The sequence below is a fragment of the Vigna radiata genome, unplaced genomic scaffold, assembly GCF_000741045.1.
Source record: "Vigna radiata var. radiata cultivar VC1973A unplaced genomic scaffold, Vradiata_ver6 scaffold_179, whole genome shotgun sequence".
Taxonomy (NCBI): Eukaryota; Viridiplantae; Streptophyta; class Magnoliopsida; order Fabales; family Fabaceae; genus Vigna; species Vigna radiata.
In genome coordinates this window covers 748,713-763,859 of record NW_014542553.1, presented here as the reverse complement: position 1 = coordinate 763,859, position 15,147 = coordinate 748,713, and the positions used below count along the sequence as shown (strand labels likewise).

General features: G+C 36.9%; 2 protein-coding genes across 2 annotated transcripts in view; both read right to left on the bottom strand.

Moving 5' to 3' along the window:
• Positions 1-2,443: 2,443 nt before the first annotated feature.
• On the bottom strand, positions 2,444-7,525 carry LOC106780326. The gene is made up of 3 exons (XM_022776968.1): positions 7,038-7,525; positions 3,077-5,797; positions 2,444-2,951 (listed from the first exon to the last, which is right to left on the bottom strand). Exons 1-3 carry the CDS (start codon positions 7,411-7,413, stop codon positions 2,494-2,496), a joined length of 3,555 nt encoding a protein of 1,184 aa, XP_022632689.1. The 5' UTR covers positions 7,414-7,525; the 3' UTR covers positions 2,444-2,493.
• A 5,248-nt stretch (positions 7,526-12,773) lies between these two features.
• LOC106780366 (protein KINESIN LIGHT CHAIN-RELATED 1) overlaps positions 12,774-15,147 on the bottom strand; it is a 4,854-nt gene continuing 2,480 nt past the window's right edge. The window contains exons 2-3 of the mRNA XM_014668649.2: positions 13,450-14,358; positions 12,774-13,145 (exon numbers count right to left, since the gene is read on the bottom strand). Of these exons, the coding sequence (XP_014524135.1) occupies positions 12,908-13,145; positions 13,450-14,358 (1,147 nt within the window). The 3' untranslated portion in view covers positions 12,774-12,907. The remainder of the gene's footprint in view (positions 13,146-13,449; positions 14,359-15,147) is intronic.

Below are 15,147 nucleotides of genomic sequence, written 5' to 3'. Positions count from 1 at the left end.
ATGCCAAGATAGTCGCTTCCTATGAGAACAATGTCATCGACATACACTATTAAGTAGATACATCCAGCACTTGAGTGGCGATAGAACACTGAATGATTCGCTTCACTACGAGACATACCAAATTGTTGAACAACACAACTGAATTTACCAAACCAGGCCCGAGGAGACTATTTTAGGCCATATAAGGATTTGCGAAGATGACTTACGGACAATAAGTTGAAGGGAGACCCAGGGACATAAAGTACATGATCAATGGATATGGACGGAAAAATATGAACAGTACCAACACCATGAGATGAGACTCTAGACCCATCAGCCATTGTTACCGAGGGTAAATTATCCGAACATGACAAGGAAGAAAACAAGGACTTGTTACCAATGATATGATCGGTGGCGCCTGAGTGAAGGACCCAAGGTCCGAGGGAGTGAGTCAGACCAACCAAAGGTGTACCTGTACGTGCAACAGATGCAGATGTAGTGGAACTAGAGTGTTGACGATCCTCATACCATCTGAGAAATTTGTGAAAGATTGCAGGGTTTTCTACGGTATTAGATGAAGTAGGATGGTCTGTAGACGGTGATCGGGGAGGTGGATAAGAATTAGCCATTGCTATAGGTCGAGGAGGACGTCCATGAAGCGCATAACATCTATCAATTTTGTGGCCTAACTTGCCACAATGGTCACATTTTGGATGTCCTTTACGTGGCTTGCGAGACCGACTTCGATCATCACGTTGGACAGCCATAACTAAGGAATCATCAGTATGGGGAGATATCTCAGTGACTGGTTTGCTCGGTATACGCAAAAGAGCAGAACAAGTAGAAGTAAAGTTGGGTATGACAAGAGAACCCAAAATCTGATCACAGACATGAGAGAAATCATCAGAGAGTCCGTATAATGCCAACAACATGAAGAACTTTGATCGATTTTCCATTTCTTCAGCGGGAGTGGAGGCAAGAAGTAATAGCTCATTAAAATCATGTAGGAGGGCATGAACTTTACCCAAATATCCTGCCATGGGACCAGGACTGCGCAGACCAATAACAGTGAATAGGTCCTAACAAACACCATAAAGACATTGAGTGTCATTTGTGTATAACAACTTCACTTGTGTCCATACTTCTGAACATGTTTCATATGATCGAAAAATTTGTTTCAGTGAGGAGCGAATGGTGGACTTTATAACAATGCATAACTGGACATCAATTTTCATCCGGCGGGAAGTGTCATCTGTGGTAGCAGTAGACACATTTTGAGTAAGGTGATCTACGTACCCCGGACTCTTCAACCAAAGTTTGATGTCGGACGCCCATGTTGCATAATTTGTGTCATCTAACTTGTCAATGGACAAGTGTACATTCACATAATTGATGTATATTGAGGGATCAGATGATGAGCCACCAACAGAGGTGTTTGTAGAAGACGTCATGGAGAGGGAGAAACCCTAAAAAATCCAAAGTGCTCTGATTGATGCAACGAACATAGATCCAGAAAGAGGGCGAAGAGGCGATCACGACGGTCCTGGTTGGCGGCGGAACTCTCCGGTGATGCGCCGACACGCACAATGGGAGCGGTGGTGCCGACGAAGGTTGCGATAGCACGTGAGTGGTCCGTTCGCCGCGATCTTTGCACCACGGTGGTCGCCCGGTCGAGACGATTCCGATGGTGTGGTTGTCGGTCGATTCTGGAACTCCGACAACGGCGGCAGCGACAGTGGCGGTGATGTGTCGAAGTCCGTGGAGCTGGCTGGAACTAACCTTAAGCTCTAGATATCATGTGAATAATGGAGAAGATTGGGAGAAATCTCTCTTGTGTCTTTTGCATACACATAGGGTGGTTTATTTATAATGTAAGATATGGGCCAAGGCCCTTAATATAGAATGGGCTGAGCCTAATTAAGATAAACACACATCTTAACATCTAACATATCTGAATATGATAGTTATACCCTCATGTAAATGTTTCACTTTTTCATGTAAACGGACTATTATAAGTAGTCAGTATTGTGGGAGGAAAAGGTTGTTGATGTTTTCTAGGGAGTAAAGGGTTGTGGGAGTTTGAGGACAACTTGAAAGTCCTTTAGTGTTTGGTGTTTTACTGTATTCTACCACACTGGCGGAATCTGTGCTGTTTCAATAAGAATCTACCAAGAACGCGTCTTGTGTGTTCTGTAATACTGGTTGAATCTATCAGAGTCTGTCCTATATCCATTAAAAGAACCACTTACTATGTTATCCATGTCATAAGCCCAATAGTGTTGAGAGAATGTAATGGAAAAAAACCCAAGTCCTATATTGACTATAAATAGTACCAAAATACACACTATATAAGTGAAGATAATCTTTATCTTCTAAGTCGGTTTTGTAAGTTTAAATTAAGCTTAAAATCCACTTTTTAATACTTCCAATAATTTTTGCTTCTGATTTATGAAACAGAAAATATAAAGGACAAAAAGAAAATATAACAAGAAAGCACACAAATGTTAAATATGATCATGAATACCTTCGCCCAGGTTCATCAAGACTCTGATATGCAGACGATGAGTGTGCACTACTAACTTCATTAAGAAGATCAATAATTGCAAGAATCTGTGTCTTCTCTACGCCAATCAAAAGTGGTAAATCAGGAAATTTCTCCAGAGATTCAATAAAGCCATTAAGCTCAGATTTTGTTGAGAAAATGCTATCATTTTCACCATTGGAGCCTGAATGATATGGAAATGGGAACAAGCTACTTTGAGCCTGTGAAATTGATGTGATTGATGCCGAATCCCCACCCCATTGAAATCCCTTACCCTGGGAACCTTTTGATATACACCCTTCGAGATAATTAGATAATACAATATTTGGAAGACAAATTCTTTTAGGGATGTGTCTCCTTTTAGGATCATATGTAGAAGTCAGCCCTTCAACAAGATGTCTCACAGCTACATAAGCACGTTTCCATTTTCCTGAAAATATTAAAAATGATAACAATAAAATACATGAAAAACATGCTATAATTCCCATTACATAATTGAGTATATTAATTGAGTCATCAGTCATACTTAAAGAAAACAATTTACGCAACCATTACCTGAACTGATATTAGTAAGTAGTACATCAGGGTGATATGTAGGCAACGGTCCACTGATTATCTCAGTTACTTCTAAGATGCTCCATAAACCAACCTTGGTTAGAAGTTCAAATTTCAATTGTTCCTTGGCCAAAAACAAGCTACTGGAATTGTCCTTCATATTGATTTTTTTTATGGACTCCACAGAATTAAAATCTACTTGACTGTCTCCATCTGTCTGTTCTATGAAAGCACCAATGTGTTCAGTAAAAACCGCAGAAAGTATGTCTTCATATATTTCATCCTCACAATTATAAGCATTAGGCTTTGAATCACAAGGATTAAAATTACTCCCTTGCTTTTTATCCATGTGGAACAACCAATGACTAAATATACTAAAGTAATTTCTATGAATCATCACTGCTGCAGCTCTAGGTCCCCATAAGAAATCATAAATTGGAATGGAAGTGTGAGCAAATGCAATGCGAACCCATATATTCATTTTTGGAAAATTTACAGAGTTTGACAAAGTTGTACCAATACAACGCTTGGGAGCATATATTTGCAATTCATTATGCAAACAAACTCCAAGCAATAACTCCCCGGTTCCTAAAGTTAACCACCTTAGAGCAATAACATCACTATCAGTCTTTATTTTATCCTCCAAAATAAAAGTCCCTGCACTGGTTAATGGTACAGCATCCCATATATGTATGGAATTGATAGCATTGGAATTGCTCTCATGACCAATCGTGGCAATCTTCTCACCACAATCAGAGAAACATATACCCTTGATGGGACCATCATGTGCAACAAGCACACCCACAAGCTCCCATGGCAAGTGTTGTGTCAATGAGTTCCCTGGTATACTTTTCCAGAGTTTCAAGATGCCATCGGAGGACCCTGTGACCATAATGTATGTAGGATAGTTACTACAAAGATCATTTGCAAAGGCAAACTCTTGTTGTATATGGCTTACAGTGCCTGGATTAGCCACAGCGAAACTAGTAACTAGATCGTTGGAACTTGGAAACTCACATGAACATGGATTTACAGTAACGTAATATTTTTTATCAGCAAATGTACTTTCAAACGCCCAAACACTACAGTCATCAATGCTTTTAGCATCAAAATTGCATTCACAACTGTTTGTCAACATGTCAACTGAGTGCAAGCTAACTTCCCATGATAGGGCCTGAAATCTCCCCATCCATACTGCCAACAGCATAAGTTTACTGCTGCAAAAAGTTTTGTCACGGGTGGAGTTCAAAGGAATTGTGAAGATATCAAAAGGCCCGTCTTCATAAGGACCATGACCATTGAAAGGAATAGTGCATAAGTAGTGACATTCTATGTTTTCCTCTTCAGTTCGACAAATACTGACAATGAAGCAATCAATTCCCCGGGTATGTCCCATAAAAAAAAACAGTTTGTCACCAAGTATCGAAGGTGCCCATGTCAAGCTTGTGTACAAGGAGCATGAGTCTTGAGTGGCAAGCTTTCCACAGAGTTCCATAGTAGGAACCAAAGTTGGACATCCCAAAATGCAGTTTGAAATGTTAGAAAGTGACCAAAAAAGAAGCAGTCCATTAGAATCCAGAGAAGCAGCAAATTGAACTTTGCATGTATAAGGATGAATTGAAACCTTTAAGATTTTCCCACTATGACCATCTAAGTTCAAAACACCACCAGTCAAATAGGGGGAAATGTTATCTGTGTTAGCATTATCAATGGAGTTCTCCACAGCATCATGTATTGTTAAAATACGGAAATTTGACCAAACTAAGGAATTACAAGACAATAGCTGAAGTGTTGAGCATATAATAGGTGGACCAGAAAGGCAATTTCTCATTAAAATAACCTTTTGAAGAAATATCGCATTTTTAAAATCAGATGAGTTAAACTTGTATACATTTGCTATGTCATGGTTTTGGAGTTCATGCCTCTTCCATAACGTAACTCGGGGAAATCTCAGTGGGGAAACATCATCAAGACAGTGGACAGCCCAAAAGCTAAGCAACATTCCAGGACCAAACCCAACTATCCAATCACAATTTCTGACATCATACTCAAATTGTTTGGAAAAAACTTGTTTGGACTCTTCACCAGTTCTACATATTCCCTCGAATTCTGCCCCCCATCTCACAAATATATCTGAACCAAGAGTTCCATTTAACGTCTGATTAATCTCAATAACAGCAACAACACAAAAGGAGGAACCAGCATTTTTCTGATCATTGATGTCCTTCCCAACTCTCCTGGCCTTTCCATTATTAATTTCACTCCATAACCTTGCAGTCCCATCTAAGCTGCAAGTCAACAATACATGCCTTACTGAACACTTACCGTATCTGTTTGATAACTTCTCTCTCGATGGTCTCCATTGAATCATTACAACAGGTAGGGGATGATGTAGCTTGACTTTTGAATATTCAGATAGTCCGTTGCTTTGACATACTACCACACATTTGCTTTCCTCATTGGTCAAGGCCCCTTCAATCTGTTCTTTACTAGGATGTGCTGCAGTTGCTGAAGGGCCCTCAATAGACCACGTTGCAGAAACAAGAGTTTGGGGTTGATCTGCCTTAAACTTCCAAGCAACCTCCCAACATTTGTTGCTCTTTTTCCAGAAAACCACCTCCATTCCAACAGAAATGATTCCATCTCCTGATCCTGTCCATTTGATGTTTGCAACTTTCGTATGTTGTACAAGCACTGCATTCTGGCTCCAACAAAAAGAACCTGAATATGAGTGACAAGATTGTGTTTTTAATATATAGAACTAATAAAAGAGAAGACTCTTCCTAATGTAAAATTTCTCCTTTTCTCTGTAATAAGAATAAATATATTAGAAACGGGATCTAAAGAAGTGTTAGAACAGGGGACACGACATCCTCCAAAGATAAACAAAGACAAAACAAAGCTCAAACAAGAAAAGCAAAAACAAGTCGTCAAAGATTGCCAATCTCTTCATATATCTAAACTTCTCCAAAATAGACCTCAACCCCATCTTATGACAAACTCTTGCAAAGGTGTTGACAGACTTTACAAGACATGGAGGTCCTATTTAATTGTCTTTTACTCTAGACAATATGGAAGACATTAAAAAGCATGTAAACGTTGAGTAATTGAGTTCACTTTGAACTAACCCTTATCCAAAAGGCGACCTTGGAATGGTCACTGAAATCTCCCCTTCCTTAAAATGTTGCTGGGTCAGTTCTCAAAAGCCAAAACTCACAAAGCACTAAAGGAAAGGAAAAGATAACAAAACATTAAAATGAACTGAGCTTCTCCCATGAGCTAAAACCAACTTATACACCTCAGCTTCTGAACAAGTTAAGTTAAATGAGAGAAGTTCTATATAAGTTAAATGAATGCATAAGTATATTTTAACTTACATAGAAACTCAGTTCACTTTCCCTTTTTCTCCTATAAATAAATATTAGAAGTTTATTCAAAATGACCTATGTAAGTTGCATTTTCATTAACGAGCGACTGTGAAAAATGAAACATAATAATCATAAACATGTTAACAAATACTTAATATTACGACTCAAGGACCATCCTCCCTTCCCCCTCAGTAGAAGCTTAAAGTTGTTGATTCGATTTACTTGTCCCCACAAGCACATTAAAATTCAACAAATTAAGCCCATAATATATCTAAAACGTTGAATTAGTTTAATTGCTAATTGGTCCCTATACCTACACAATCTTTACGTTTTAGTCCCTACAACTAAAAAGTACTCGTGTTGGTCTCGATACACACTTCTTAAATCCGCCCAAGTCATTGCCATTCAGAATTGTGGAGACTAAACCGTATTAAGAGAAGTGTAAATAAGAAAGTGTAGTGTATGTGTAGGAACTACACCGAGTAGTGTTAACACGTATTACGTAAAGATTATGCAAACATATGGACGAAATGAGTAATTGAAGCTATTGATTTCAGCAATTGAAGCAAAGAGAGAGTGGAAGTCGAAGTTACCTTTGGCAGCGGTGGACTTGTGGTGGAAAAGGCATATGCAGTTATCGGCAGCGGCGGCAAGGTCGCCGGAGGAGGGTGAGCGAGGGGACCAAGCGACGGCAGCGAGGGGATCGGCTGAGACCTGAAAAGATTGGCGGAAAATGGGGCCGATGCGGGATTGATAAGGGGAAATAGGAGAAGGAAAGTGGGAGACAACGAGGAGAGAAGAAGCGGCGTAGGCGATCCAAGAGTAGCCGGAGAAGTGAGGGAGGAAATCGACGGTTGATTCGGATAAGGTAGGGGCAGGTGGGACCGTGTCGGATCTGAGGAGACAGAGGGGAAGGTGATCGATGGGGTTCATCTTCGTGTTTCGGATTGACTTATCTGATTCCGCCATTGTTCCCTCTCTTTCTCTCGTCGGAAGAAGAAGAAGAAGAAGAACATATACCAGTGTCTGCTCTGTGTTGGTATTTTCTATTTCAGTTTTTTAGTCTGCAATTGTTTAATTTTTTTTTTTCATTTTAAGTGTATATTTTTTTTCTTTTTACGTTTAAATAATTATTATTATTATAATAACACATTCTCAAATATAAAATCTTCTTAATAAACAAAAAGGCTAAAAAAATGTCATCCCAATTTTTATTTGAATTATTTAATTTGGTTTTTTATTTATTTTTCAACTAAATTTTAATACTTATTTAATTAGATTTTTTTATTGGTTAATGTCATTTTTATACAAAATTTGTAGTCTAACTAAAATTTATGGGAGTGTGTGGAAGTGTGTGTGGCTTTTGATATTTTTGTTGAAGGAGTAAAAAATAATTTCTGGCACACTAAATTCCAAATTTATTTATTAATACATTAATATTTTTATAAAAATTTAGAAATTTCTAACATATATTAAGTAAAAATCACGAGTGATTAATTACACATTAAGTAACTTTGTTAGATAACCAGAAAATTACATTAAACTCGGTTAGATAACTTTAAATATAGACTTATCTATGATAATTGAAGATTAAGAGTAACTACTAATCGTAGTTTTGAGAAATTACGTCTTAAATAGTAATTGTTATTGTACTATATAACTATTTTGTGAGTTACAAATTGAATGAGCAGTCATTGTTCAAATCGTCTAAGCCATCAGTTTCATAATAGTTTACCAGAAATTACAACTTAAATAATAATCAAAAGTATAATTATTTCATCATTCATAATATCAAACAAACAAATTGATTGGTCATGAATTAGATTAAATATATTAATTTTTTAAAAATAAAAATACATTCCAAAAAATTGAAATAAAGAGATAGATTGTATATATTTATTGCTACATTTATTATAAATTGTAAAATATTAACTTAATTTTGACATTAAAATGTCTATACATAGAACTCCACACATGGTAAGACATTGTCCGTTTTGGGCCAAGCCCTCACGGGTTTGCTTTTGGTACCACTCCAAAAGGCCTCTTACCATTGGAGATATCTATGTGTATATAAACCCTTGACCAGTCCTTCTTTCACTCAATGTGGGACTTTGTTTGCACTCCAACTCGGAGCATTTCTCATTTGCCCTCTTTCATGATCCATGGTCACAATGAGCTTTTCTAGCTCTCCCCACCTCTCATGATTCCTCTGACGCCACTGGCCTCCTGCCTGGCTCGCCTGATCATGGGGGGACGTACTCGTCTGAGCCCGGTCACCAGACCCGAATGAGCTTTTTCACTGAAGATGGTTTCATGGAGGTTGCAATTTGGGAATAATCTCATAAACGCATTATTTCACCATGGTTGTTTCGATGCAACTATTTTACTTCTACGATATCAAGTTAGAGTGTAAAAAAAAAAATGTTGGAGTGCAAACAAAGTCCCACATTGAGTGAAAGAAGGACTGGTCAAGAGTTTATATACACATAGATATCTCCAATGGTAAGAGGCCTTTTGGAGTGGTACCAAAAGCAAACCCGTGAGGGCTTGACCCAAAGCGGACAATGTCTTACCATGTGTGGAGTTCTATGTGTGTGTCGTACCTCTCCCAACAGTTTTCTAGCTCTCTCCATTTGGTTTGAAGTTCCAAAAGCTCTTGACAGTAAGCTAGGCATTCTGCATGGTATACAGCTGCTAGGTCTTTGATCAAAGCCTTCCTCTTGATGATACCGACCATCCGACTAGGATCAGAAGGTTGTGGGGGTTTCGATGGCCCATAGCTTTTATAACTCAAATAGATCATCTCAATCTCCCATACCAAAACATTTATAAATTGTTTATTTCCATCATTCAAATTCGTTTAAGTTACTAACACACTAAATATGTTTTTTTTTTCCTTTAATATGTTATTTTTAGATCTAGGATTCAATCACGTCTATATTTATATTTGAAAACCATGAAACTAATTTTCTAAATGTTTGCGACTTGGAATTTTCTTACTTAATGTGATTTTATTCAATTTTAATTTAATATAAGATTTACATTAAATTTAACTAATATTTTTTATTTTAGTTTGAATAAGCTTTTTCTGGTTTTTTATTATTATAAAAATGTTAAACATCACACAGTTAAAAGGTTGTCAAATAAATAAATAAATGTGATATTTTTTTTTAATAATTATTTTCAGGTTTATAGTTTCAAATAAATAAAACTTGTACATTTTTCAGGTTTAACACTATAAAAAATTGAAGGTTTAATACCTATTTTGGTTCCTCTTTTCGGGGGGTTTGTTTAAAGTGGTCCTCCCTTTTTTAAAAAGTTTACTAAAGTTCTACATTTTACAAAAATTGTACAAGTTAGTCCTTTTTGCTAACAACATTAATTCTGCTAACAGCAAAACTGTCTGGTTCTTGTGTTGGTTTAAAAATGTTTATTGTAGTTCCCCTTTAAAAATGTTTACTGTGGGTGTTTTAGCATCATGCAGTCATGCTGGAATGCTCGATCAAGCGCTCAACTACTTAGAGACAGGAAGCAACTTCACAAATTTGTCAATGGAAAATGCTCTTGTGGAAATTTTTGTGGTTTTCTCTAAAAGCAACAACTAAAATTTCATGTGTTGCAATCCAAAACTGATGAGTTCTTTTTTCACATCTCCACACTTACTAATATAACACGTGAAACTACACTGATAAACTTCAAATTATTGTGATTATAGTTTCCCAAAAGGTTAGCGCATGGATTACTAGATCACACGTGAAATCTTAACATGTATTAAACAATGTACAAATGGCTTACCCTTCTAAAATGGCATGATGATCTTGGCTCCGCAGAACATGTGAGACATCAGATTTCTTTAGTTTAATGACACGTTTTTTTTAGTAAAAAGGGACCACAATAAACATTTTTAAACCAACACGAGGACTACAATGAACATTTTTAAACCAATATGAGGACTACAAAGAATTTTATTTGTACAAGTCATCAAATATTTGTCAGCTGGCAGTTTTGCCGTTAGCAGAATTAACACCGTTAGCAAAAAGGACTAACTTGCATAGTTTTTGCAAAAAGTAGGACTTTAGTGAAATTTTTAAAAAAGGGAGGACCACTTTGAACAAATCCCCCGAAAAGAGGACCAAAATAGGTATTAAACCAAAATTGAATAACCACAGTTAAATTTCATAATCGTTATTATATTTTAATAAATATAAATACTATAAAGATAGATTCTAGATCTATAAAAATAATTGTTTTTCAACTCTTTTTTTATCATATGTAAGACGAGTAATTGAAATATGATATTCTCTCTTCATATCTGCTGATACTTAAAGTTAATATTAAAAATACTCCTAATTACCCCTTCTATCTATTCATATAATTATGGTTCATTCACACGTATTGTGAGGTTTACACATGAAGTGGTTCGATAACGGGTCAACAATGGATAAAAATAGAAATGTCCACTTAAAACTCGTTATATAAACTTTAACGATGACTCTAATATCATATTAGAAGGAAAGATTTTTAAGTCTAACTCAACCCCACAAAACCTGCTTGTAAGGTAAAGTTTACACCTCACTTATATATTATAATTTGGTCTTATCTCTAATCGACGTGGAACTTTCAACACTTATCAAAATTAGGTTTAATAGCTTCCTAAGTCCTTATTTTCGCCCTGAATCTTGATTAGGTCCCTTTCTTTTCCAACTTCTCAATTGGGTCCTTATTTTTGTAAAATTGAAGCAATTAGAGACCTGCCGTTAAATTAAACAAACGACCGTTTAAATTTAACCTACGTGGTATGGTTAGTATATTCTTTTAATCTAACATGGCATTAAAAATGAATTTGAATTAATTTTTATATTAAAATATGATTAAGCAAAGTTAAATCAGATGGCTTGAAATGGCAAAAAAGAGAAACTTCTTTTCTTCTTCCATTAACCCCTTTTCTTTCAAAACCCTAAAACCCCTTCTCAACAATGAAGCCAACATCGTCTGCATTCTCCATTCAACGTCATCTCCTTCAAGGACTTGGTCATCATCAATAAGATTAACATCTCCTTCAAGGTCTCACATTTCCATTCTATTCTTCTCCGTCACAACCCAAGACGTTCTTCGTCTTCGAACAAGAGGAGTTCTGACAGTGGCGGCGACGGCCAGCTCGTTGATGACAACGGCCGCGCTAAATTGAAGAGGATTAAAATTGTCCGTTGGGAAAAAATGAGAAGGAGGGATGATCTGAAATTTTGTTGTTGGGTGAGTGTGTCTATTGGATTGGAGGCGGAGACAATCGAAGTGCAAATCAAGGGATTCATCAATTCTATTCTTCAGATGAGTCATCACAGATACAGCAAATGAGTTGTGAAACTGTGTGGTGAGAAGTAGCAGATCACGGGGTGCTCTTTGCTCTGCGGGATTTTGATTCGGAACTCACAGGAAATGATATTTTGCATCCACAACACTCTTTTGGGTCCCGCCCTCACCACCCCCACTAATCACTCCGCCCTCGCAAACATCCTTTTCTTTTTCGCAACATACACCAAATCACTCATCTTGCTTTTGGTGGATTTGGTTGTGGGATAAATGGTGTTACGAATAAAAAATACAGAATATCATTTGCTGCTTTTTTTTTTCCGGTTAATTATCGGAAAAGACTTTTCACTCAAGTGTCATTCACATACGACAAACAAAGTATACATTTTTACATAATCTTTACTTGGACTTTAAAATGACTATTATTCTCCAGCCCAAACCCCACTACTACAAGTGCCCCTGCTTCTCCTCGTGGACATGCCTGAGATCTGTATATCTCTATCAAAGATCAAGTCATTTCACAAATTGGGTATCAATTTGGGAATTTATTGATGTTGGGTATCAATTTGGGAATTTCAACAGAACAACTGCCACTATCCATTGTTAGACAGGTAAAGGGCTTTTAGGGTTACCGGATGAGGAGTTACCAAGACTTGCCATGTCAAGGGCTTTTGGGAAAATGACTTGATCTTTGGACGAACCCTAGAAGAAGAAGTAAGAAGAATCTTAATCCCTAATTTGATAAAATAAAATTTCCCGTAACAATTCTGGTTTATAACTTTCATTTTCTTTTTATTTAAAAAAATAAATTATCCACGTGTTTCAGTAGGCCAACCATGTCAGTTAACAAACTGACTACCGCGTGCTACGTCCAACTACCGCGTGCTACGTCCAATTCCCACTAACACCGTTAGAGACAATTTAACGAAAAGGATCCAATTGTTTCAATTTTCATAAATTTGAGACCCAATTGATATTTTTTGAAAGAAATGGACGAAATTGAGATTCCACGCAAAAAATAGGGAATTCGTGAGTGATTAAACCTCAAAATTAAATGCTATTAACAAAACACTAACTTTTTTCACTTTAATCAAGAGTAGCAGATGAAACAAAAGAAGAAAACAAAACAAAAGTTACTGTATATATTTGGTGTTTAAGTTCTCAAGCCGAAAGCAGCCCATCTCTTTTTCCCTTCCTTCTTCATCTTTAATGAATTGGAATCTATAAGGTTTTCAAGAGATTTTTTGCCCTTTCTATTCCGAACTCTTCCTGATTCTTTCAAAAGCTCAAATAATCGCTTCTTTTCATCATCAACATCTGGATTAGCAGTTCCAAGTTTTTCTTCTCTCATCTTTAGTATGTATTCCAATATATCAATGGCATCTTCAACTCTGTGAACAACAATATTAAAAATCAAGAAACAATCATCACAACACTATATCCTAATACTTCAATGATAACAAAATGATATTCACAATCACCAAGCTTCATTTTTAAGCCAAATTATGAAGAGGGGACCACTCTTTTCTCTCATCACATGGCAAGAAAGAGTAGTCTCAGCACAATGAATGTCAATGATGATATTCTATGGTGCAGAGGAAGACGATAGTCCAAGTATTAGCAAGACACAGCAAAGGGAGGGAAAACCAAAGAAAAGGGACACATAATGATGTATATAGAAACAAAGATGTTTACCTCCCCAAGGCATCATAAGTTGCTGCAAGATTGCTATACACTCCAAGAGTGTCAGAATGATATGTACCATACTCCCTCTCCAATATCGTTCTTGCTTCTTCAAAATGTTTGGCAGCATCCACTATTTTATACAGTTGCACACATGCCAGCCCCATCTGGTTCAATACAATCCCAAAAAAGGTAGACTTTTTCTCCCCACTTGCTCTCAGCTTGGTGATGGCATTCTCAAAAGACTTCCATGCCTCCATGTACCTGCCAACCATGTAGAACATCACTCCCATTTGAGCTTCTATTCCTGCCACCGTCCTATACTGTCCAGGGATATCCTGCAACAATTTCACTGCCTTCTGCAGCAGCTTCAATGCCTCCTCTGGCTCATTTAGAGCTTCATAGATGCCAGAGATTTCAGTCAACCCACTTGCAATCTCCCCAGCCGTTGTTCCAACCACGGGCTTACTGTATATTCTCAAGGCATTTTCGCAATATGATTTTGACTCCCTTAATTTTCCTGTCCTGTAGTAAAGGTCTGCAAGGCGAATGAAGACTAACGCCACACAACTGTGGCTTTCGCCTTTGGTGGATTTGAACACTGTTAGTGCTTTCTGATAGGCGAAAACAGCCTCATCAAAACGACAGAGTGACATGTAAATATCTCCAATGCTAACATCAATTGCTGCAACCTCATTTTCTTGTGCATTGGCGATCATTGACATGCTAGCTAGGACAAGGTGCTCCAGAGCTGGTTCATAGTCTCCCTTGGCCTCACATATAAGGGCCATTAGACGCCTGTCGGTTGCTTCTGTAAGAGAAGCAGGAGAGCAATGCTCCTTGTGAATTTCTAGAGTCTTCTTGCAGAACTTCTCTGCTTGCTCAAATTGCATGGCTTGGACATGAGCTTCAGCTAAGTACCTGCCCTTCATGGAAATCAATTATTTTAGGAAATTTTCAGCACCACAAAGTGTTCTAATCCTATTAACCAGAGATGATATTGACAATATACAAGCATAAACAGTAGCTAGCGAATCAATGGTATAGCCAATTTCTCCATTCTCTTACGTCCATCACAGCACAGAAATAACACACTATTTCTTCCATAGAGTTTCACTTAGAAAATAGATGATATGACAAGGGTTTCACCAAAATAGTGGTATAATTTAAGGTGCTGTCAGAGTGCTAAGTAAAATGGTCACAAAATTATGTTATTTACTGTAAAACTCACATTTTCATTGAAATCATAACTCACAATAAAGCAGTTCAATTTATTCATCCCAACGGTGTAATAAAAAAAGAAGATCAAACAATTTGTATCCAAAATACATTCTCCTTGCTTCTACTGCCTCTTGTGAATTTAAAGCTATCCATTCACTTTTAATAACCAGCTGCTCAGAAGATGGCTACTAGTACATATTAAAGGATGCGGCATTCTCTTCAAATACAACCCTTTTATAATAATAATAAATCGTTGTCAACTAAAAATACTATGAGAAGTAATTAAGTTGTGGACTGATTGTATAACTAATATTGGTTGTGAATGTATCAGTAAAAGAACATTTTGTTATATAGTGAAAGAATAAGGGTAAGCATGATTTTCTTCTAGCCTTTTAACATCCCAACACTCAAATTCACATAAAATAAAACTTTAGTTTTAATTATTTGATTTTCCAAAGTGTTTTAAACACAAAAAAAGAAATAAAAAAA

Excerpts from the sequence above, each read along its gene's own strand:
- LOC106780326 (XM_022776968.1), bottom strand. The coding sequence starts at position 7,413 with ATGGCGGAATCAGATAAGTCAATCCGAAACACGAAGATGAACCCCATC. Across the intron at positions 5,798-7,037 it reads CAAGTCCACCGCTGCCAAAG|GTTCTTTTTGTTGGAGCCAG; the intron begins GTAACTTCGACT and ends ACTCATATTCAG. Across the intron at positions 2,952-3,076 it reads ACTTACTAATATCAGTTCAG|GAAAATGGAAACGTGCTTAT; the intron begins GTAATGGTTGCG and ends TAATATTTTCAG.